Source organism: Lampetra planeri, chromosome 39 (genome assembly GCF_965212315.1).
Source record: "Lampetra planeri chromosome 39, kcLamPlan1.2.h2, whole genome shotgun sequence".
NCBI lineage: Eukaryota > Metazoa > Chordata > Hyperoartia > Petromyzontiformes > Petromyzontidae > Lampetra > Lampetra planeri.
In genome coordinates, this window is record NC_136145.1 from 7,376,825 (window position 1) to 7,399,290 (window position 22,466).

At 49.4% G+C, this 22,466-nt stretch overlaps 1 protein-coding gene across 1 annotated transcript; it reads left to right on the forward strand.

Moving 5' to 3' along the window:
• The first annotated feature begins 5,669 nt into the window (after positions 1-5,669).
• On the forward strand, positions 5,670-21,546 carry LOC144731410 (gonadotropin-releasing hormone receptor-like). Its single transcript, XM_078612428.1, has 3 exons — positions 5,670-6,441; positions 17,526-17,724; positions 19,770-21,546. The coding sequence occupies exons 1-3, from the start codon at positions 5,737-5,739 to the stop codon at positions 20,378-20,380; spliced, it is 1,515 nt and encodes a 504-aa protein (XP_078468554.1). The 5' UTR covers positions 5,670-5,736; the 3' UTR covers positions 20,381-21,546.
• Positions 21,547-22,466: the final 920 nt, after the last annotated feature.

The following is a 22,466-nucleotide window of genomic DNA, read 5'->3' on the forward strand; positions in this document are numbered from 1 at the left end:
CGCCTCGTGCGTCGTGGTGGATAGGGCCCTCCAAGGCCGTAGCCACGGAGTCAACATTGGGGGGGGACCAAATCTTCCAGGGGGTCTGGGAGTCCCAACCCAGAAAAAAAAATCTAAATTTTAAAACGAAATTCCTGCCTAAAATATGAAAAATTCACGAACACACAGGATGGACTTTTTTTTTATTTTACAGTAATGTCTAATAGTGTATTGTATTACATTGCTCTGTTTTTTCTTTTTTTTTCTTGTTTAATTGTATGTAATGGCAGAGATTAGGGATTAATAAAGTACAACCATAACCACAATCATATAAATAGAAATCTATTTTATAGAAATAAATTGGGGGGGGCACTTTGAGCATATTTGAATATTGGGGGGGGGGGGGATGTGGCCCCCTCAATATATATTATAATTACGGCCTTGGGGCCCTCGGGGGAAGAAAAAAACACCCATGCCTTCGTCCCCGCTGGCTTCCCTGGTCAAGGACGAGACCAGAGAGCTTCCTGGAGAAAGGAGCGTGGGAACATCTACAAACCCTCGTGGAAAGGAGAGAGGAAAACGCTGCCCTCTTCTCCTGCTTCTCAATGAGAATAATCTTGATTTGAAGCTCCATGAGAAGTTAAGCGAAGGCTCAGCGGGAAGAGGCTGGTAAGGTCAAGACGAACGAGGCCGGACTTGCTGGAGCTCCAAGAAGCCAATACACAGGCTGGACTCAAAGTGGAGGGGGAGTTTACACCATTGGAACCTCATTTGCCAGTAAAAATATGATAATAGTTTTTTTACCCTTCTATCTGGCAACAAAACTGACACTTTTTTTTTACAAGGAGTCATGTTTATATAGACCACAATACCTGCGGTCATTATGCAAACAAAAAACATAACTCTGATAATGTGCACTGTCCTTGAAGTTGATTGGTCCACACCCGCGACAGCTTTCCTTAGAGCCTAGTCTCACATGGGTTGGACCAGATGACGCCAAAAGGCGCACAACTAATAATCTTGATTTGAAGCTCCATGAGAAGTTAAGCGAAGGCTCAGCGGGAAGAGGCTGGTAAGGTCAAGACGAACGAGGCTGGACTTGCTGGAGCTCCAAGAAGCCAATACGCAGGCTGGACTCAAAGGGGAGGGGGAGTTTCGATTTAAAGCTTTCGTGACTGCAGGGATTCATCTTCTTGGTTCTTTAGGGAAAGTCACGTAGAAGGGAAATAATAAAATAAAACAAAATAAAATAATTCTCACGACGTTTCGGCCACAACGCAAGCAACCGTCCTCAGGTGAAGAACAGGTCTGTCGAGGAGACCTGTTCTTCACCTGAGGACGGCTGCTTGCGTTGTGGCCGAAACGTCGTGAGAATTATTTTATTATGTTTTATTTTTATTACTTCCATTCTACGTGACTTTACCGAAAGAACCAAGAAGAGGGGAGGGGGAGTGTCAACTGAGAGCATTCGGCCTGCCGAAGGGAGCAGAGGGCAACGCTCCCCAAGGACCGCTCATCTACATTAAGAAGCATTTGCCTTGTGCTCTAAAACAAAAAAAACGGAATCTCCTGCCATGCAGCCTCTTGAGTTTTAGCGGCTTGAGAAGAGATGTGGAGGGCGCCTGGTGGAGTCTTGCAACGTGACGCTTCGCCCCCTTCCTTTCTTCCATTCCCTCATAATGTGTCTGGGTTTTCTCTATCTCCTCTAAGGTGGTTTGAGCATCGATGGCAGTCAGTAATGTAGTTCTCTTTTACCCCCTCCTGTTGGAGGGTTGTTGTTGTTGAAAGCGAACCAGGTCCGGCCTCCAGGGCTTGCTACCCTCTGCTCTCACCGAGTCCAACGAGGTTTGTTTTCTTTTAGTTTCCGGGCCGCTTGTTGGTTTGTCCGTTCCGTTTCCCGTGGACATCCCTTTGTGCCACGCTCGTTTATTGCATCCCGGTCGGGCTCGTGCGGGAATGCCTCGGCGCCTTTTGTCCCTTCCCCGAGAGGAACGCCTCTCGCACCAACACCTCCGTCACTGACGACACGGGGGCCATCGCTGCCGGTCCACGCCCCCCTCCCCTCTTCACCCAGCCACGTGCTTTGTCAGTATTTGAAATTCCACGTTCCTGTGGCAGGGACCAGTCTCGAAAGAAGATTACTACTGCAGCAAGTGAAGCTCAACGTTTTCGTCCCCGAATGCCTCGAAATGAGTTAAGGGCCGTCCATAAATGACGTCACGCGATTTTGGACGATTTTTGACCTCCCCCCCCCCCTTCGTCACACGGCGTCATAAAAAGTCAGACCCCCCCCCCCTCAAATATGACGTCACTAAGCTCTGCCCCACCCTCCCCCCCAAGACTCAAAATATACAGGCGGGGGATCGAACTTAAGATCTCCTGCAGACCAGGCAAGGGAGTTAACATGTTTCTGCAAAGACTTTTGAAGTGTTTGTCACAATAACGACTTGTGAGGTAACTATTCATACGCCATTTTTTAAAAATATTTCTCAGGCCCCATAATGTGGAGTGTAGTCTCCAACTCATATTACTGTTATCTCTATGGAACTTTTTTGACAATTTAAAAAAATGATTAAAATATAAGAATAGGCCTTACCCTTTCTGGAAATAAAGCAGGATGTGTTAAGTGTTCAACCACTAAAATAGATTCATATTTAAATGCGTCGAGTCTGTAGCACCACACCTACTTGTGGCAAAACATGCACGCAAGCGAGAGAACGCCAAAAGGCGAACAGGACAAAGGCAATGCACTCGGCATATATCTGAAGTTTGAAAATCCTAACACCAGAAAGGGTAAAAGCCAATTTGTCTTTCCTTTTTCTTGGTTCTTTCGGTAAAGTCACGTAGAAGGAAAATAAAATAATAATTAAACATAATAAAATAATTCTCACGACGTTTCGGCCACAACGCAAGCAGCCGTCTTCAGGTGGAGAACAGGTCTGTCGAGAAGGCAGAGTCTGAATGGCACGCCCCAGGCTTGGAGCGACTATTTATGCTGGGATGGAGGGGCGAAGAGCGTCTTGACAAAGTAATTTGCATATCAAGAGGAATTTAGCATATTTATGGCAAATGCAGATATGCGATTAGTACTTCTCGACAGACCTGTTCTCCACCTGAAGACGGCTGCTTGCGTTGTGGCCGAAACGTCGTGAGAATTATTTTATTATGTTTTATTTCTTATTATTTTATTATTTTCCTTCTACGTGACTTTACCGAAAGAACCAAGAAGATGAATCCCTGCAGTCACGAAAGCTTTACATCGAAATTGTCTTCCCTTCTCATTCTCTCTGTGGCCGCCTCTCGGCGTGCCCTGACGGTCGACGAGCAGGCCAGAGGGGAGCGCTCTCCGCCCTACCACGCGGCTCGGTTGCCCCACGTGGCCCAGCCAGACACGGCGGCCATCGCTGCCGGTCCACGACCCCCTCCCCTCTTCACCCAGCCACGTGCTTTGTCAGTGATGGCTTTGATTTGGCTGTGCTCTGCCACTATTTGAAATGCCACGTTCCTGTGGCAGGGACCAGTCTCGAAAGGAGATTACTACTGCAGCAAGTGGTGCTCAACGTTTTCGTCCCAGAATGCCTCGGAATGAGTTAGGGGCCGTCCATAAATGACGTCACGCGATTTTGGCCGGTTTTTGACCCCCCCTCCCCCCCTCGTCACACGGCGTCACAAAAAGTCAGACCGCCCCCCCCTCAAATATGACGTCACAAAGCTCTGCCCCCCCCCCCAAAAAAAAACATGCTTCAAATCGCTTTAAACTATTGTCATTGTAGTGCGTATTTAATGTGGCGCTGTACTCTGATGTTGTAGAAGAAAACATTTATTAAAAAGGAGGCGTTGGAAAGCTGAGATTTAGCATAACATTCCATTCCATTCTCCCATGGAGAAGCAAATGCTCCTTCATGGAATAAATAAAAGGTGACCTTAGTAAATTTAAATAATCAAATAGTTAATGATGAAAATGAATCTAAATTAGTGTTATAACAATTCTATTTAATTAAGTAGAACGTGTCGTTGATATTTATTTAAAGTTGCGCATTTTGATGTGACGTCACATTTCTCACCCCCCCCCCCCATCGTCACAAATGTCTGACCCCCCCCCCCCCTAGGTGCGTGACGTCATTTATGGACGTCCCCTTATGCCCGATGATGCTAAGTTAGTGACGAGTCTCGATTCTGAATGAATTATTGATGATCACCGCGATTTCGTGGTTGATGATTAGAATGTTCGATTAGTATGTTTCTGGATTGATTCGTGGTGACGCCGAATGCTTCGATTTGATTTTAATTGCTGATTAATGACATCCCATTGGTGATGCTCGCTTGGTTGATAATGATGACGTCATGATTGGTTTATTGGTGATTTCATCGGCGATGATGCTTCATTAATGACGACGGGTATGACCATTGGTGATGATGGATAGTTGTGATAATGGTGACTGATGGTTGAATGCTGGATTGTATGAATGTTTCACTTCTTTCGCGCCACCGTACGTAGCCCAGCCGTGATAATTTGTTGTTTTTGTTGTTGTTGTTGTTTGACTTGCATCCCACTGGGTTTTTTGCACAGCGTTGGTGTACGGTGCTTTGTTTCTGGAAGACATTGCTGTTTTTTCCTGGATTTTTCTGTTTGCGCAAAGTCACTTTAAGATGTTTTCTTGTTCATGTATTTTGTTTGTTGCGGTTGCACCCGATTCAAGAGCCGAATGGCTCACAGGGCGATACCTAATCAATGAAACTGAAATGAAACTGAAGGTGCGGGCGAAGGGAGGAGTGATGATGATGACTACTCGATAATCGCCGACTCATCCCACCCTCCTCCCTCCCTCCCCACCACCACCACCACCACGAACACCTCGGCAAGACAGACACAAACCATTCGATCTATGCACCACATTATTCAGCGCCGCTAAATGGGATCAGCGGTAAAAGCGAAGAAATCCGCGGAAGTCTCGTACGCCTTCCCACCGTTCCAAGCGTCGATGATGCCAGTGCTGAGTAACGACCGTGCTCGTGGAACTTCTGCGGATGTCTAAACTCAGCACCCCGCCTATGGGATGAGGCATGCCCCGCCTATATATAGCATCACCACCACCACACAGCGTGCGCGTGCTACACACGTGTGTGTGTGCGCTGCACACGTGTGCGCGTGGTCACGTCTACCTTAATAGGTGCTCGCTAACGGCACTCGCACCAAAAGTATGGTAAGGCTATACGGAGGATCTTTGTATGCAAGAGTGGAACGCGCGTCTTCTTCCTGGGTTGTGATGTTTAAAAGCTGTAGAGCTTTACCGTAAATAAGGTACGTTACTATAACCACGTGGCAGACACTTGTTTTAATGGCAGTGGCATTGCAACGAGATGCTTACCTAGTGTTTCATTTCTTGTGTTTAGTTTGTTAAAATATAGCGCGTGTGTCATCCCCTTGAGAGGGGACCGGCTCGTTCCCGAGTGTGTCCAGGAGGTGTGTCTCTGTAACGGGCGCAGCTACAAATTGATTGTGCGGTTAAACTCACGCACGCCTATAACGCGACAATGCAATACCTCTTTAATTTTAAAGTGGCACCTTGCGCAGATTATTAACATTTTACAGATTGTTAATGATGGCGATGATGATTCTCATAGTACATTGTTAATTATTTTAATTTTCCAGATTGTCAATGATGGCGATGATGATTCTCATAGTACATTGTTAATTATTCTAATTTTCCAGATTGTTAATGATGGCGATCATTCTAATTTTCCAGATTGTTATTAATGGCGATAATGATGCTAATAGTACAGGCTGTTAAAGGTGACGTCTATTTTGCAGGATCCTGGCTAGATTCGCAAAAAATCACCATGAATTCATCATCGCCCACGTGGACCGTCATGTGGCAGATCTCACCATCAAGCGGCCTTCCTCTCAGCTTCACCACCACCACCACCACCTCGTCACCATCACCACCACCACCATCCTCACCCTCATCATCACCCGCCACGACAATCCATCGCCTCCAATCCCCGACCGCGAGCCTTCCCAGCCAGGGCATCGTCATCCCCTCCTTCACGACGGCGTCCCAGGTGCGCGTGGCGGTCACCTTCTCGCTGTGCGCCCTCTCGCTGTGCTGCAACGCCGCGGTGCTCTGGAGCGCGTCCAGGGACCGACGCCCGCGGCGTTCCCACGTGCGCATCCTGCTGGTGAACCTGGCCCTGTCGGACCTGCTCACCGCCTGCGTGGTCATGCCCCTGGACGCCGCGTGGAACATCACGGTGGGCTGGCGGGGAGGCGACGCGGCCTGCCGCCTGCTCATGTTCCTCAAGCTGGTGGCCATGTACTCGTGCGCCTTCGTCACCGTGGTCATCAGCCTGGACCGGCACGCCGCCGTCACGGACCCGCTGCGGGTGTCGCGCGCCAAGCGGCGCAACAAGACGCTGCTGTGCGCCGCGTGGAGCCTCAGCGCGCTGCTCGCTCTGCCCCAGGTGCGATTCGCGAGGGTTGGGGTCGGTGGCGCGGGACCCACGCAATCCACTCACTCACTCATCCTGGTGGGTGGGTGAGTGGGGTGTGGTGAGGAGGGTGAGGTGTGGTGTGGTGGGTGGGGTGAGGTGGGTGAGGTGGGGTGAGGTGGATGAGGGGTGGTGAGGTGTGGTGAGGTGAGGTGGGTGAGGTGGGTGGGTGAGGTGGGTGGGTGAGGTGTGGTGAGGTGGGGTGAGGTGTGGTGGGGTGGGTGAGGTGGGTTGGTGAGTGGGTGAGGTGTGGGGTGAGGTGGGTATGGTGAAATGGGTGTGGTGAGGTGGGGTGAGGTGTGGTGAGGTGGGTGCGGTGTGTGGCGAGGTGGGTGAGGTGAGGTGGGTGAGGTGGGTATGGTGAGTAGGGTGTGGTGAGGTGAGGTGGGGTGGGGTGAGGTGGGGTGAGGTGGGTGGGTGAGTGGGTGAGAAGATGTGGGTGAGGTGTGGGGTGAGGTGGGTGTGGTGAGGTGGGTGAGGTGAGGTGGGTATGGTGAGGTGGGTGGGGTGGGTGAGGTGAGTTGGGTGAGGTGGGTAAGGTGAGTTGGGTGAGGTGGGTGGGGTGGGTGAGGTGAGTTGGGTGAGGTGGGTAAGGTGAGTTGGGTGAGGTGGGTGGGGTGAGGTGGGTGAGGTGAGGTGGGTATGGTGAGGTGGGTGGGGTGGGTGAGGTGAGTTGGGTGAGGTGGGTAAGGTGAGTTGGGTGAGGTGGGTGGGGTGGGTGAGGTGAGTTGGGTGAGGTGGGTAAGGTGAGTTGGGTGAGGTGGGTGGGGTGGGTGAGTGGGCAGGGGAGGAGGCAAGGGGTAGCCCGCTTGTTTTGCCAGAGAAGGCTCCGCGGCTCGACTCCGTCAGTCCGCCCTGGGTAACACCGCGGGTGTATTTTAATCGTAACATTTGCTGCTGCTGCTGCCCGCCGTTCGCTTTCGCAGTGGACGGTAGGTAAAGAAGCCGTGGCGTCGTTTGACAAGAGTGGGCCGTTGTGTGCCCGGCTGCACGGCCCACATTTGCAACAACAAAACGTGAATACGTTTCCTTGCGAATGTACTCAACTGTGAGTCCACGTGTGGCAACATCGGCCCCTGCAGTGACACTACCGCAAGGCTCTGTCTGTGAAACAGCAGCGCCTTCCTGCGTGACGGTCTTGAGCTGTACAATAATCATCGTGGCGCCAATACCGAATATGCGCTTTTTGTTGTATTCATTGTTATTCTTGGGTTTTTTCGGTAAAGTCACGTAGGTAAAAAATTGAAATTAATACAAGTAAAATAAATAAAAATCATCTTACTTGATACAGCAAGTGTGCTGTGACGGTTCCACCTGAAGACGGAGGCTTGTGTTGCCTCCGAAACGTCGTGATTTTTATTTATTTTTATTTTTTTATTTTACTTTTATTTATTTTTTTACCTACATGACTTTACCGAAAAACCCAAGAATATGAATCCTTGCAGTCACGAAAGCTTAAAATCTAGAAGTATTCATTGTTATTAATATGGGGGGTTCTACATCAGTTTGTTTTTCTTCTTCCATGAACAAGATAAGCGGCTCACACTCGGTCAACCCTGCCGCGTAGCCCTGTTTACATTCACAAACAACACCCCCAGAGCCGACGATGTGTACTCTATACACAGCATGCATACACAATAAATATATACACAGCCTTTTGGCGTCATCTGGTCGAACACCATATGAGACTAGGCTCCAAAGAAAGCTGCCTCTGGTGTGGACCAATCAGTTTCAAAGACAATGCATAAATGATCAGAGTATTGTTTTTTGTTTGCATTTGACTGCAAGTATTGTGGTTAATGTAAGCATGATTCCTTGCAAAATGTGTCAGTTTTGTTGCCAGAAAAAAGGGGGAAAACCCCTATTAATATACACAGCGTGTTACACAATGAATAAGCGGACAGACAACACGGTGAACTGTTTACTGGGAATACTCCCAGTATCTGCCTCTCCGCACACGAACACGACTGCTGGGGTGTTTTCACCCATCCCAGCGACAACGTTGATCCCAGCAAGTCTGCTGACTGCTGATGGCAGCCTGAATGTCAAAGCCGGGCCAAAGTTTGTTTGTGTTGAACCAATGCTACTGAAATAATGCACACCCACAAGGCCGTGCAGCTGATAGGGTGTAAACAAAAAAGCAACCCCCCATCAACATATTTATATGATGGGAGGGTAATTGTCTGCTGAGTTGCGTTATTTGTATATTTTTGACAACAACGCTGACGATGTCGTTTTGTCACGTTCAATCGGGATTAAACAACTAATCGTCGCACCCCATACTGGCATACGAATGCCGCTTGCAGGCCAGATGCAGTCGCTTCGTGAGTCGCACATGGACAGCTGCCACTGGGGGTACCCTTTCTTAAATGTTTAAACTAAACTGAACAATTCATCTTCTTGGTTCTTTCGGTAAAGTCACGTAGAAGGGAAATAATGAAATGATAAAAATTAAACATAATAAAATAATTCTCACGACGTTTCGGCCACAACGCCGTCCTCAGGTGAAGAACAGGGCTGTCGGAAAGACAACGTCTGAATGGACGCTGTCTCTCCGACAGACCTGGTCTTCACCTGTTCTTCACCTGAGGACGGCTGCTTGCGTTATGGCCGAAACGTCGTGAGAATGATTTTATTATGTTTTATAATTATTATTGTATTACTTCCCTTCTACGTGACTTTAACGAAAGAACCAAGAAGATTAATCCCTGCAGTCACGAAAGCTTTAAATCGAAATTTAAACTGAACAATTTTTTTTTATTTGAGCAGAGGCGACCTGTACACACAACTTATGGCTCGGCAAAGTGGCTTCTATTCAACTGTATAGCAGCCAAATACTATAAACCCGTGACGCCGATTCCAAACGTGGAGGAAAAACCCGGAGGACCCAGAGAAAAATCCACGAGACCACGGGGAGAGGGACACCGCAAACTCCAAATATACAGCAGCAAGCACGCATCAGGGTCGGGATTGAGCCCACGATCTCCTGCATACCAGGCGAGGGAGTTAACATCGCACCAACGGTTGAAATGACGTGTGGAGCAAGTCGCCTGTGGTGTAAACGGCGCTCTGAGATGGGCCGGTGTAGTAGAAGAGAATCTCTTTAAAAAATTAACCCGTAAAAACAAAGTTTTTCACTATAAATCCTTTATATGCGTGTTCAATGGGCCACAACCCAGCCCACATTGGTCTTTGAAACGGGCGGCTAGAGTCATCTCGTCCTCTGGCTTGAGATGGCGGCCACCTATGGGTCAGATGATTGCCTGCCACCATTAAGCAATTGGTAATTAAATATAAAAAAAAAATTCCTAAAATGTTGAAATAAATTGTCACGCACAACGAGTCTGTGTGCAAAATGTCAGCTCGATTGGATCACGGGAAGTGGGTTTAAACACGACCGAAAGATTTGCACGGTCGTAAGCGCGCAAGCAAGTGAACTTAATATAAAGGATTTAAAAAAACCACACAACTCATTCTCAGCGTTCTCGTTGGTAACCGACTGATAAAGGGCGGGGGCTGCCCGTACGGCGCTGTGATTGGTTCTCCACCTGCCGGACAACACGTGGCACTTTATACTCATTGTTTTTTTTTTCCGGTAAAGTCACGTATGTAGAAATAAAATAAAATTTTAATAAATAAAATAAAATTAAAATAAATCACGACGTTTCGAACGCAACACAAGCGCTCATCATCAGGTAGAAATGGGGTAAAACACATAGCGAGGGAACACACAGGGGGACACCACGCACATATTACACAGAGAACGGCAAACTGTATGGAGGCAAATACAGCAAGAAGATGGGAGACGAAAACTCAACAAACCTTAGAAACATAACGCGATGCAAACCAGTCGGCCAACAACACAGTTAGACACTAACCTGGTTGACCACGTATTTAAAAAGACTGCTACATTTTTAAATCCTTTATATTAAGTTCACTTGCTTGCTTGCTTAGGACCGTGCAAATCTTTCGGTCGTTTTTTAACCCACTTCCCGTGATCCAATCGAGCTGACATTTTCCACACAGACTCGTTGTGCGTGACAATTAATGTTCGTGAAAATTTTGTTCCAAAATTTTACACTTTTTAGGACAAAAATATTATATTTAATTACCAATTGCTTAATGCTGCCATGCAATCATCTGACCCATAGGTGGCAGCCATCTCAAGCCAGAGGACGAGAGGACTCTAGCCGCCACGCATATAAAGGATTTATAGTGAAAAACTTTGTTTTTACGGGATATACTTGTTTGTGTTAATCTTCTGGGCTGAACATACCAACGTAAAACAGAGGACAAGGACTCGTGGACAGACACGAGGTACATACACAGAGAAGACACACAGGGAAAGATGTTATGGGTAGCACAGAGGGACAACCAGAGCAACACCACACCAAGAGAGAAACACACATGCAGAGGAACACACAGAAAGTCGCTGGGAGGAATAACGCACTTTAGCAAAACGCGGCGCTGCTGTCGACACGGATCTCGGTGCGGCCCCATCACGCAGACACACACAGCCAGTTGCCCGTTACAGCAGAGGTGAGTGCCGAGTTATTGGTGTGTGAGCGGTGAGCCTGAACGATGGGGGGGTCAGGCAAGGGTCAGCTGAGTGGTGACACGTGAGCGAGGCCTTCATCCAGCAGTGGATTGACCAAAGACACAGCACGTTGAAGTGTGTGTGTGTGTGTTTATCTTCTCTTACTTGATACAGCAATCGTGCTGTGACGGTTCCACCTGAAGACGGAAGCTTGTGTTGCCTCCGAAACGTCGTGATTTTAATTTTATTTTAATTTTATTTCTATTAATTTTAATTTTATTTTTTTACCTACGTGACTTTACCGAAAAAACCTAAGAATATTTATACACACAATTTAAATACATGGCAATTGTTTAAATACGTATATTATTGTGGGGAGATTCATAGTTAATGCATAAATAACGTTTATTAATAACACACGTGGATATAGAACTATTCTCCATAATACAGTTTTTTTGGGTTAGATCGCGTAAATATATAAATCTGTCGTTAATTACTGGCGATCGTCGTACTGCAGATAGTCAAACACGTTCCTGCGGAGTGGGCAGGTAGGAACTTGGTTGGACAGCGCATTCGTGCACGACAGACAGACAAATAATCCCTGGTGGGCAGTGTGGAACCTGTTGTTCCTACCTGTATAAGTAGTGTATAGTGTAGTGTGTAGGTTAAACGTTGAGTTTAATAAGGGCACCACGGGGTGACCAGCCCCACCTCACCCAGCCCCACCCCTCCCACCCCCCACCCAGCCCCACCCTCCCCACCCAGCCCCTCCCCACCCTCCCCTCCCCACCCAGCCCCACTCTCCCCACCCAGACCCTCCCCACCCTCGCCTCCCCACCCAGCCCCTCCCCACCCACCACCCAGCCCCTCCCCACCCTCCCCTCTCTACCCAGCCCCTCCCCACCCTCCCCTCTCTACCCAGCCCCACCCCTCCCACCCTCCCCTCCCCATATGCACGACAGACAAATAATCCCTGGTGGGCAGTGTGGAACCTGTGGTTCCTACCTGTATGTTGTAGCTTTGCTCTCCAACACACCGGTTAGTGCTGTACGAGTAACGACTTGGCACGTTCTGTTTACGTGACAAATCTTACTAGCTGGCTGTGTCGGGTGGTGGCGGGTTTAACGACACATTTATATATTCACGCGATCTAACCCAAACAAACCTCTATTATGGATGACACTGGTCGCGAAATATCCATAATACAGGTAGCCTTAACAGACTGTTGGGGCAAGTGCTGTTAGCGAGCACCTGTGAAGGCCGGGACACGAGGGGGTGGGTGGCCAGCACCATGACCGGCCTCCTTTGTCTCCCCAAGTGGCGATGGCTACGCACCGCACGAGGTACTTATTTGAGGCCGAGTCGACCTAGGAGATCCCCAGAGCCGGTTCAGAGAATCGTCACCGGTGTTGGCCGTGAGCGGGAATCGATCTCGGGTCGCCGGGTTCGTATAGAACCTCCCGATTATCACGGCTGTCTCCGTCCGGTGCGAAAGCACTTCAACATTACTCATTGGTTCTTTCGGTAAAGTCACGTAGGTAGAAGAAAACAATAAAAGATCACGACGTTTCGATCGCAACGCAAGCGACCGTCATCAGGCCTGATTCCTGCAGTCACGAAAGCTTGGAATCAAAATTGATCTTCGCCACTAAGTGGCGGTGACGTCACCACGGCGCTTATGCCAGGCTAGGTGCACGATAATGCCACGTGAAGTGTCGAACGCGGGACCGACCCGAGTGGCCGATGCACCAGCTGTGCCAACTCGCTGTGTTTTAACCGCCCGGCGCTCCGCTCGTTGTTGTGAGCGTCGCTCCTCTGCCCTCCGTTGTTGCTGGAGGGCGACTGCCTCCAACTGCCCAGCAGCAGCTGTAGCAGCAGCGTCCTTCACGAGCCTCCTCCACGTTATACACATTATGATGACACACACACACGCGCACATTGACATTCACACAGGCGCAAGCTCGCTGGCACATCCACCACCACGTGCTGCGGGTGCGTGTCCACTCAGGATTTGGACATCCACATTGATTCGCACGCTTCGCACAAACGAACAGCCCGCGTCCATAACACTGGTCTACTATTCATCTTCTTGGGTTTTTCGGTAAAGTCACGTAGAAGGAAAATAAAAAAATAATAAAAATAAAACATAATAAAATAATTCTCACGACGTTTCGGCCACAACGCAAGCAGCCGTCTTCAGGTGGAGAACAGGTCTGTCGAGAAGGCAGAGTCTGAATTTGGTCTACTATTGTTTAGACGTCGTCTGCTTCAGAGATGTAATGTGCCGTTCGCTATGGATTTTGATGTGCTGAATTCGAATATGACAATTAAAACAACTGTTTGCCGGCTGTTCCCAAGATATTTGAGTTTTCACATTTCACGTCTATGTGTTTTGTGAAGAGTTTTACTCAGAAATTGTCAACCTGGGTCTTTTCATGTTTGTGGTTGCTTTACATGATAATGTGTCACCTGTCCTGTTCACGTAACACTTTAAAAATCAGCGAAAGGGTTATATAAATAAAATTTATTTTGAAACAAACTTTTATGTATATATATAAGTACGTATTCTTGGTTATTTCGGTAAAGTCACGTAAGAACTAAGAATATGAATCCCTGCAGTCACGAAAGCTTTAAATCAAAATGTATAAGTTCTTAGTTTTGTCCTTTATTCAGAGTCTACTCGGCGCTTCTTGGCCTGTCTTTTGTATTCACTAATTGAAGCGTCTCTTGTCACTGTCCAGCAATAGTCTGCAATTGTAACACGATGTAACACGATTTTTGTTCCTGAATACAAAGTGTTATTTTCTAATTGCTTATGCCTCAAAAGTATAGAAGATGGCTATTATTATTCCCCACGAACTTTGCTTCTGTGACCAGGACTTTATGTGAAGGAATGACACAAATGCACACCGCGTTTTCTCATTGAAAATAGGTGCATTTTAAAATATCACTGTCATGGTCACAGAAGCAAAGTTTGTGCGGAATAACAGGCAATTTCTTTACTTTTGAGGCATAAGCAATTGGAAAGTAACACTAGCCAGGAACAAAAAACAAAGAATGTTTTGTTACACAGTGTAATTCATACACACCAAACATGCGCACACATGTTTGTACGGTGTGTATGAGTTTGTGCCAGGCTTGGTTCACTCTGAAGCCACGTTGAGTGAGTGGCCGTTGGCCCGCAATTCATGGAAGAGACCCGCAGACACTTCGCCAAACACATTCCTCCTGCGGAGGGAGCTGGTAGTGACGTTGGGTTGCTCGGTCAATGGCCAGGGTCAACGGCGGCGTGGTGTATTCCGCAAATATGCCTGACTGTGAGAGCGGGCACAAGCCGGCGTGAGTAGGTTAAACGTTGAGTTTTATAAGGGCACCACGGGGTGACCAGCCCCTCCCCACCCAGCCCCACCCCTCCCACCCCCCACCCAGCCCCAGCCTCCCCACCCAGCCCCTCCCCTCCCCACCCAGCCCCTCCCCACCCTCCCCTCCCCACCCTCCACTTCCCACCCAGCCCCACCCTCCCCACCCAGCCCCTCCCCACCCTCCCCACCCAGCCCCTCCCTCCCCACCCAGCCCCTCCCTCCCCACCCAGCCCCTCCCCACCCTCCCATCCCCACCCAGCCCCTCCCTCCCCACCCAGCCTCTCCCTGCACGACGGACGGACGGACACAACAATCCCCTGTGGGTTGGTGGAACCAGTGGGTTCCTACCAGTATAACACTGCCTTAAAAACCAAAAACACAACAGGTGAAGTTATGGTCACAACTCGTACCCATAACGTCACCTATTGCACATTACTATTACAATAGCCCAGAAATGTGTGTAACGTGCGTGACGTCACTCAACATGCCCCCCCCCCCGTCATTAATAATAAAATAATCATGAGCGGGTGGATTTTTACACTCACGCGGAAGGTCGAGTGGAAAGATATTTGGTTTCGCAGAGTCGCTTCAAATATGACGTTTCTTTACAGAAAGTGACGGTAAAAAATGTATATATGCAGCACAGTGCTACATCAGTACGTGACGTCACTGCAAAATAGCCCCCCCCCCCCTAATTAATATTCATGAGCGGGTGGATTTTTACACTCACGTAGGTCGAGTGGAAATAAACTTTTTATTTCGCCAATTTTGTTTGACGTTTCTTCATTGACAGTGAATCTAATAAATAATTCTACGCAGCAACAAAGTGGATTTTGTGTCTTTATTTATTTCTTCAACACTTGAGACAAAAGATAAGCCTAATTGATGCTTCTACATTATGGTTAAATTTACTTTTCTCGGTGTTTTTCCATGAATATTGTATCGATTTCCAATTTATTTCAACCCCAGCGACCGAAAGCAGAAGATAATAAAGTATCAGAGCAGTGAATTTGAACAAATTGAAGGTCAGTTTTTATACAGCGCTACAGTGACATTAAGTGAGGTGTTTTATGACGTAGTTTTGTGCCAGATTCACTGCCATTAATACAGCGCTACAGTTAACTGCAGTGAAGTGTTTGATGACGTACTTTCGTGCAAGATTCACTGCCATTACATTTACACAAGCAATACAATTATACTCTGCTCGATGTTTTCGTAAATATTACCGGCTTTCCGCCCTAGGACGGGCAAAGATGCTCGTTTATTTTAAAGCCACAGTGCAGTTGGTGAATGTGTTGAGATGCGTCTTTGTGCATTGTGCACCGCTGTCAACGCAGCAGCACCACGTGATGTGTTTATCGAGGGGACAGAGACCTGGGTGGTTACAGATCGACTGACAGAGGCCGCCACGTGCTCACCCCACTGTGGCTAAGAGACCCCAATGTGAACAACAACAACAACGACAATGTCTCTACTCTTTTGACTGCAGTCAACACCTGATGACGGTTGCTTGTGTTGCTTCCGAAACGTCGTGATTTAATTTATTTTCTCTTTTTCACCTACGTGGCTTTACCGAAAAAACCAAAGAGTTTGGATCCTTGCAGTCACGATAATTTCAAATCTAGAACGATGTCTCTTGTCCGTGCTAACTGTGGGTGAGTGACAAAGTCTACTCGCCACCACCGTGAGCATCAAACCACTTTGGATGTTTCAGCCAAAGTGGTTTGGTTTTTCACTTTCGTCAATTTGGTGCTTTGGCAGCAGAGTCGAGGAACAGCTTACTCAGGAATAATGTGAATGCAACCCACAATGATCAGTTTTAAAACGAATGAAATTGGCGCGCGGATAAATCACCGTCGTTTATTGTAACGTGTTGTTTGTATCATCTATACTGTATGTTTTGTGGACATTGTGTTTGGTCTGCACTCACGTCCGTACCCAGTAATTATTTAAGTGGTTATCTCAAATGTTCCCTTGGTTCCCGTACCTCGAGATTACTGCACGGAAGCAGTGCAAAACTACACAGTACTTTCTTTTAGCAGGTAAGGTTTGCTGAGCTATATAGCTCTTTTTCAGAAGCGACCTGGCCACATGATGCTTATTCATGTGGAAATTTATAGCAGCCAAATACTCTAAATGCGTGATGTTGATTCTAATTGTGGAGGGAAAACCCCGGAGGACCTGGAGAAAAATCCACGCGATCACGGAGAGAGACATGCAAACTCCAAATATACAGCCGGCGTCATTGTCGGGATCGAACCCACAACCTCATGGAAACTAGGCGAGGTAGTTAACATCTCTCCAACGTGGCACCCCAGGTACTCTTACAAATACGGTAACCATGATGATGATTGTGATTGCTGCTATAGCCAGCCTGGCGATTCAGCAGTAGAGCGAGCGGCTCGCTATTGGAAGGTTGTGAGTTTACATCTTGACTGGGGCAATTGACTCAGGCCATCAACTCTCCGGGGTCGATAAAATATGTACCATTTCGTGGGGTGGTTGTCCAATAGATATCCGTGCCCCGGCTCTAGGAATGATAACTTTCCACGATGGGGGCTTTCGCCACCCCACTCGCCTTGAAACTCCAAAATGTAGCATTGTACAGGTATTGATAATCATTTCTGTACAACATACATTGAATTACGTATTCACTAAAATAGGCCCCTATTTGAAAGCTTCACATTTCAGAACTGCCCTCCTCCCTCTCCTTGGTAAGTCTCTGAATCAGCTACTGACATCGTGACGCAAAGTCACAATGCGTGCGTGTGCGCGTGGTTTACATCACGGAGGAGTGGCGGCACAGCAACGTAACGCACTGCGCTACAAACCCGGCGACCGAGTTCCATCCCCGTTCATGGCCACCGACAACACCGGTGATGATTATCTGAACCCATCCTGGGCCCCGTCCCCTCGGTCGAATCGGCTTCAAATGAGCACCCGTTGCGGTGCGTAGCAAACGTCACCAAAGGTGGCCGGGCGTGGTGCTGGCCACCCACCTCCTCCTGTGTGCCGTTCCGGCCTTGATAGGCGCCACTCGCTAGCAGCACTTGCCCCAGTAGTGTGTCAAGGCTACACGGGGGGTCTTTGCCCTGTACCTGCCGCATTCCGCGTTGACGGGGGACCTCTCTCGTCTTTCTTTGCCCCCCCCCCCCCAGCTGTTCCTCTTCCACGTGGCGCGAGCTCCGTCGACCGAGAGCTTCACGCAGTGCGTGACGCACGGCAGCTTCCCGCGCCGCTGGCACGAGGTGTGCTACCTCATGTTCACCTTCTCGTGCCTCTACCTGCTGCCCCTCGTCGTCATGATGGCGTCCTACGGGCGCATCCTGCTGCAGATCTCGCGTCGCGTCAACAGCGGTCAGTGGAGCAAGCGGGCGAGAGGCAGTGCATGGACGAGAGAGCGCGCGCGCGTGTGTGTGTCAAAGTGCTGCAGCGGTTAGCGCTATGCTTGCGCTACGATCCCGGTCACCAGTTCGATTCCCGTTCACGGCCACCGCCACCATTGAGATTTTTTTTTATTACCGGTCCTGGGCCTCTCCTAGGTCGACTCGGCCTCAAATGAGTACCTGGTGCGGTGTGTAAATATCGCCACTGGGTTGCAAAGTTGACCGGGCGTGGTGCTGGCCACCCACCCCCTCGTGTGCCGTGCCGGCCTTCCTAGGTGCTTGGTAACAGCACTTGCAACCAACAGTCTGTTCAGGTTTTATGGGGGCGCTTTCTTTGTATGTGCGAAAGGTCGTGCGGTAGTGTAAGAGTTAGTTTGCTGCGCTACGAACCCGGCGACCCGAATCCGATTCCCGTTCACGGCCATCAACACCAGTGACGATTATTTTAACCGGTCCTGGGCCTCCCCAGAGCCGGCTGCATTTTTTTGTCACTGGGGAGACAAAGGTGGCCGGGCATTGCCCTGACCATGCCAGCCTTAACAGTTGTGCTACTACTCGCTAACATCACTTTCCCCAGCAGTATGTTAAGGCTACACGGGGGACCTTTGTCTGCGTGTGAGTGGTGGTGGTGATATGGAAGTGGCACCAGTGGTACGAGCGATGCTCCCTCCCCCCGTGCGGGATGCGAGGAGGCGCGATGTCCCCCGCCGCATGCCATTTACATTCCCCCCCCCTCTAATTCGAAAAAGATTTTTAAAAAGTTAAAGAGCAAAACTCACTCATTTACTACGTAAGCAGTTTGTGTGGCCGAAGCATCGTGAGAATTATTTTATAATGTTTTATTTTTATTATTTTATTATTTCCATTCTACGTGACTTTACCGAAAGAACCAAGAAGATGAATCCCTGCAGTCACGAAAGCTTTAAATAGAAATTTATGTTGGTGATAATTAACAAAAATAATTGCATTTATAAATGGGCATCGGTATCGGTTCAATTGCATCATTAGCACATTGCAAAAATTATCGAGTGCACCGCGCCAGAATGGTAAATCGTCGATTATGCGGTAGAGTTTGTTACTCTTCCGGTTAATTCAGGCAACTTCCAATTCGTGGCATCTTCTCAGCCACGGCTTTGTTTTTGTTCTCATGGAACGGAGGATAATTGTGGAATCCGTGTCTTTGTGATCTCATGGCCATGACTTCTCATCCCAGTGCCACGTGTCCCATTGTGCCCCCCCCCCCCCACGTGCCCCATTGTGCCCCCCCCACGTGTCCCATTGTGCCCCCCCCACGTGTCCCATTGTGCCCCCCCCACGTGCCCCATTGTGCCCCCCCCCACGTGTCCCATTGTGCCCCCCCCACGTGTCCCATTGTGCCCCCCCCCACGTGCTCCATTGTGACCCCCCCCACGTGTCCCATTGTGCCCCCCCCGAGTCCCATTGTGCCCCCCCATGTGTCCCATTGTGCCCCCCCCACGTGTCCCATTGTGCCCCCTCCCACGTGCCCCATTGTGCCCCCCCCACGTGTCCCATTGTGCCCCCCCCTCCACGTGTCCCATTGTGCCCCCCCCCCACGTGCCCCATTGTGCCCCCCCCACGTGTCCCATTGTGCCCCCCCCCCACGTGTCCCATTGTGCCCCCCCCCCCGAGTCCCATGCTCCGTGCTGCCCTTGTCTCTGTGCCGCCATGCCCCTGACACCCACGTGTCTACGTCATGCGCTCTCGAGCAATCTCCTTTATGCCCTCATACCTTTGTCTTTTGTGTGTCGCAGAATCTCAATGTACCCAATCGTCTTCATTTCTTCATGCCCCAATGCCCCCAAACCCCCATGTTTGGCCGTCCATAGGGGGGTGCGGGCCCCAGACAAATCCCACCGTGTGGATCCCCCCACGCCTTCAAACTAAACCGTGCCCCTCTCTCCCCGTGTCTCTATCCCACTCTGTCCCGTGCGTCCATGTCCCTGTATGCCCGTGTCTCTGCGTGTCCTCATCCCCCGGTGTCCCCTGTCCCCGCAGTGGAGCTGAGGGAGATGCGCGCATGCAACCACGGGCTGCGCACGCTGTCGCGCGCGCGTGCACGCACGCTGTGCATGACGGCGCTCATCGTGAGCTCGTTCGTCGTGTGCTGGACGCCGTACTACCTGCTCGGCGTGTGGTACTGCATCAGGCCCGCCATGGCCTCCGAAGACCACATCCCCGAGGCCGTGAGCCACGGCCTCTTCCTCTTTGGGCTGCTCAACGCGTGCGTCGACCCGGTCGTCTACGGCTTCTTCTCCGTGCCACTGGGTCCCGGCTTCGCTTGCCGCCGCCGCCGCTGCTGCCGCTGCCGCTGCTTCCGTGCGACATCCACGGACAGAGACGCCGCCTCGGCTGCCGTTCACAAGCACCAGGGGCAGCAGCAGCAGAACACTGTGGACTCAGATCCGACCAGTGGCCACTTAGCGCACCTGGCCCCGTGGAGGTCATACCTCTCCTTCTCCGTGTCCTCGGCATTCGTGGATCTTGTCCGAAGCCACTGGCACGGTCGCCGGGCGCACCGCGACACGCGCGCGCCGGCAAGGGAGCCGTCGCCCACGGCCGTGTACGTTCTGAGCCAACTGTGCGAACCTCAAGCCACCCAGGGATAGCAGGGAGCTCCTAGAGTCACTACTCACCTACTCCATGGGCCACTCCTAAAGCTGCATCGGCCACTCTTGAGCCCGCTTGAGCCATCGTAAAGAAGAGCCACCTGTGAGTTCCAAGGGCCAACCCTGGGCCACCCGTCAGATGTCTGAGCCAGCGGTAAGATGTCTGGGCCAGCTGTTGTGTAGTTCTGAGTCCACGTAGGTGGCAAGATTCGGTGGAGAAGATTTAAACAAGCGACGTCCACGTTCACCACCGTAGCCACCGACATGAGCCAGCATCATCATCGTCACCACCATCATCAAACGTCATTTATCAGGGCCAGGAAGCAGTAAAAAAAATCGTCCAACCATAACTGCCTTTATAAGGAAGTTACAACTGCAGCATTATTTCTCCAGCTGACAAGAATAATTTGGTGTAGTCTCCAGCCAGCCCCTACAGCAAAAGGCGAATTTATTTCCATGTGTGGCGATTATGGGTGCGTGACACAATTTTTCTCCCGCTGGCTGTGACACTGCTGCCTAAACACCGTACACGTTTATTCTGTTGTCATTTGTAAATGCATTCCGCCAAGTTGCTTCTCACATGCAAGCCCGGTTAGCTGTGCGCCATGCCTCCACGTGCCAGGCCTCGTTCCGCCAGGCCTCGACGGGCTAACATAACAGAGTTGTACAAAAAAAAATCTGCCAATTTTATCCAGGTTTTACTCTCCATGACGAATCATTAATTCGGATTTCCTACAGAGCAGAGCATCCCTCCGCGTTATAGATCTGCCCTCGGAAGTGGATCTCACAGAGCTGCCTCTGAGATAATTTCCGGTGACCTCCCGTCCACAACGCTTGAGGGACGACGCTCTCCCACTCATCCCGCCCGCCACTGAGAGTGATGATGTTCGTCACATGACCGCCCAACCGATATTCATCATTCTCAGAGCAGACAGAAGCAAACTTAATGTGACGGACTTTTTGCGTGCAGTCAACTCCAGCAGGAAGTGCAGTGCCCAGAGAGAACCAGCCATATCTCTCATATTGAATCAAGTCATCATCTGTAAACAAGTATAACCCGTAAAAACAAAGTTTTTCACTATAAATCCTTTATATGCGTGGCGGCTAGAGTCCTCTCGTCCTCTGGCTTGAGATGGCTGCCACCTATGGGTCAGATGATTGCACCATTAAGCAATTGGTAATTAAATATAATATTTTTGTCCTAAAAAGTGTAAAATTTTGGAATTAATTGTCACGCACAACGAGTCTGTGTGCAAAATGTCAGCTCGATTGGATCACGGGAAGTGGGTTAAAAAACGACCGAAAGATTTGCACGGTCGTAAGCAAGCAAGCGAACTTAATATAAAGGATTTTAAAAAAGAGCTTAAAACACGGTACAACGTTGGACCAACGCTGGACTAACGTTGGGCTAACGTTAGTCCGATGGTTCCAACCAACGTTTTTGGCCCGACGTCGTTGGCATGTATACCGGGTTATAGAGTGATGACTTAATTTAACACCATTGGAACCTTTTAGCGTCATCTGGTCCAACACCATGTGAGACTAGGCTCTAAGGAAAGCTGTCTCGGATGTGGACCAATCAACTTCAAGGACAGGGCATACATTATCAGAGTTGTGTTTTTTGTTTGCATTATGACTGCAGGTATTGTGGTCTATGCAAACATGACTCCTTGTAAAAAAAGGTGTCAGTTTTGTTGCCAGCTAGAAGGGTAAAAAACTAATTATCCGACTTAATTTAACTTGAGTTTCATTGCAACGTCAAAAAGATGCTGGGCTCGAGTGGGAACATCGGGTGAGTGTGTCGGCACGGCCGCCTATAAACCAGCGGCTTGTGAAAGTTGCAACTTTGCGCGAGAAATTTCACCGACCCATCGTAAATATTCATGGCTGGGCACGTTCGGCTTGACGAACGTTCTAACCTCCCCCCACCCACCCACTGCGCCTTCTTGAAATTGCGTTGTTAATCCAATTTGCGCTACTCGGCGACATCGCTATATATTCCGTATACAATTTCAACAAGGTTTTTGCAGGAACATCGTTACGTCGTGCGATGGCCGTTCAAAGTGTGCTCCTGCGACGGGGCGCT

What these genes read in the sequence shown, in the direction of transcription:
- LOC144731410 (XM_078612428.1), top strand. Translation starts at nt 5,737, where the DNA reads ATGGCGATAATGATGCTAATAGTACAGGCTGTTAAAGGTGACGTCTAT. An exon ending in CGCTGCTCGCTCTGCCCCAG is followed by an intron (nt 6,442 to 17,525) that starts GTGCGATTCGCG and finishes CCCCCCCCCCAG; the next exon opens with CTGTTCCTCTTCCACGTGGC. An exon ending in CTCGCGTCGCGTCAACAGCG is followed by an intron (nt 17,725 to 19,769) that starts GTCAGTGGAGCA and finishes CTGTCCCCGCAG; the next exon opens with TGGAGCTGAGGGAGATGCGC.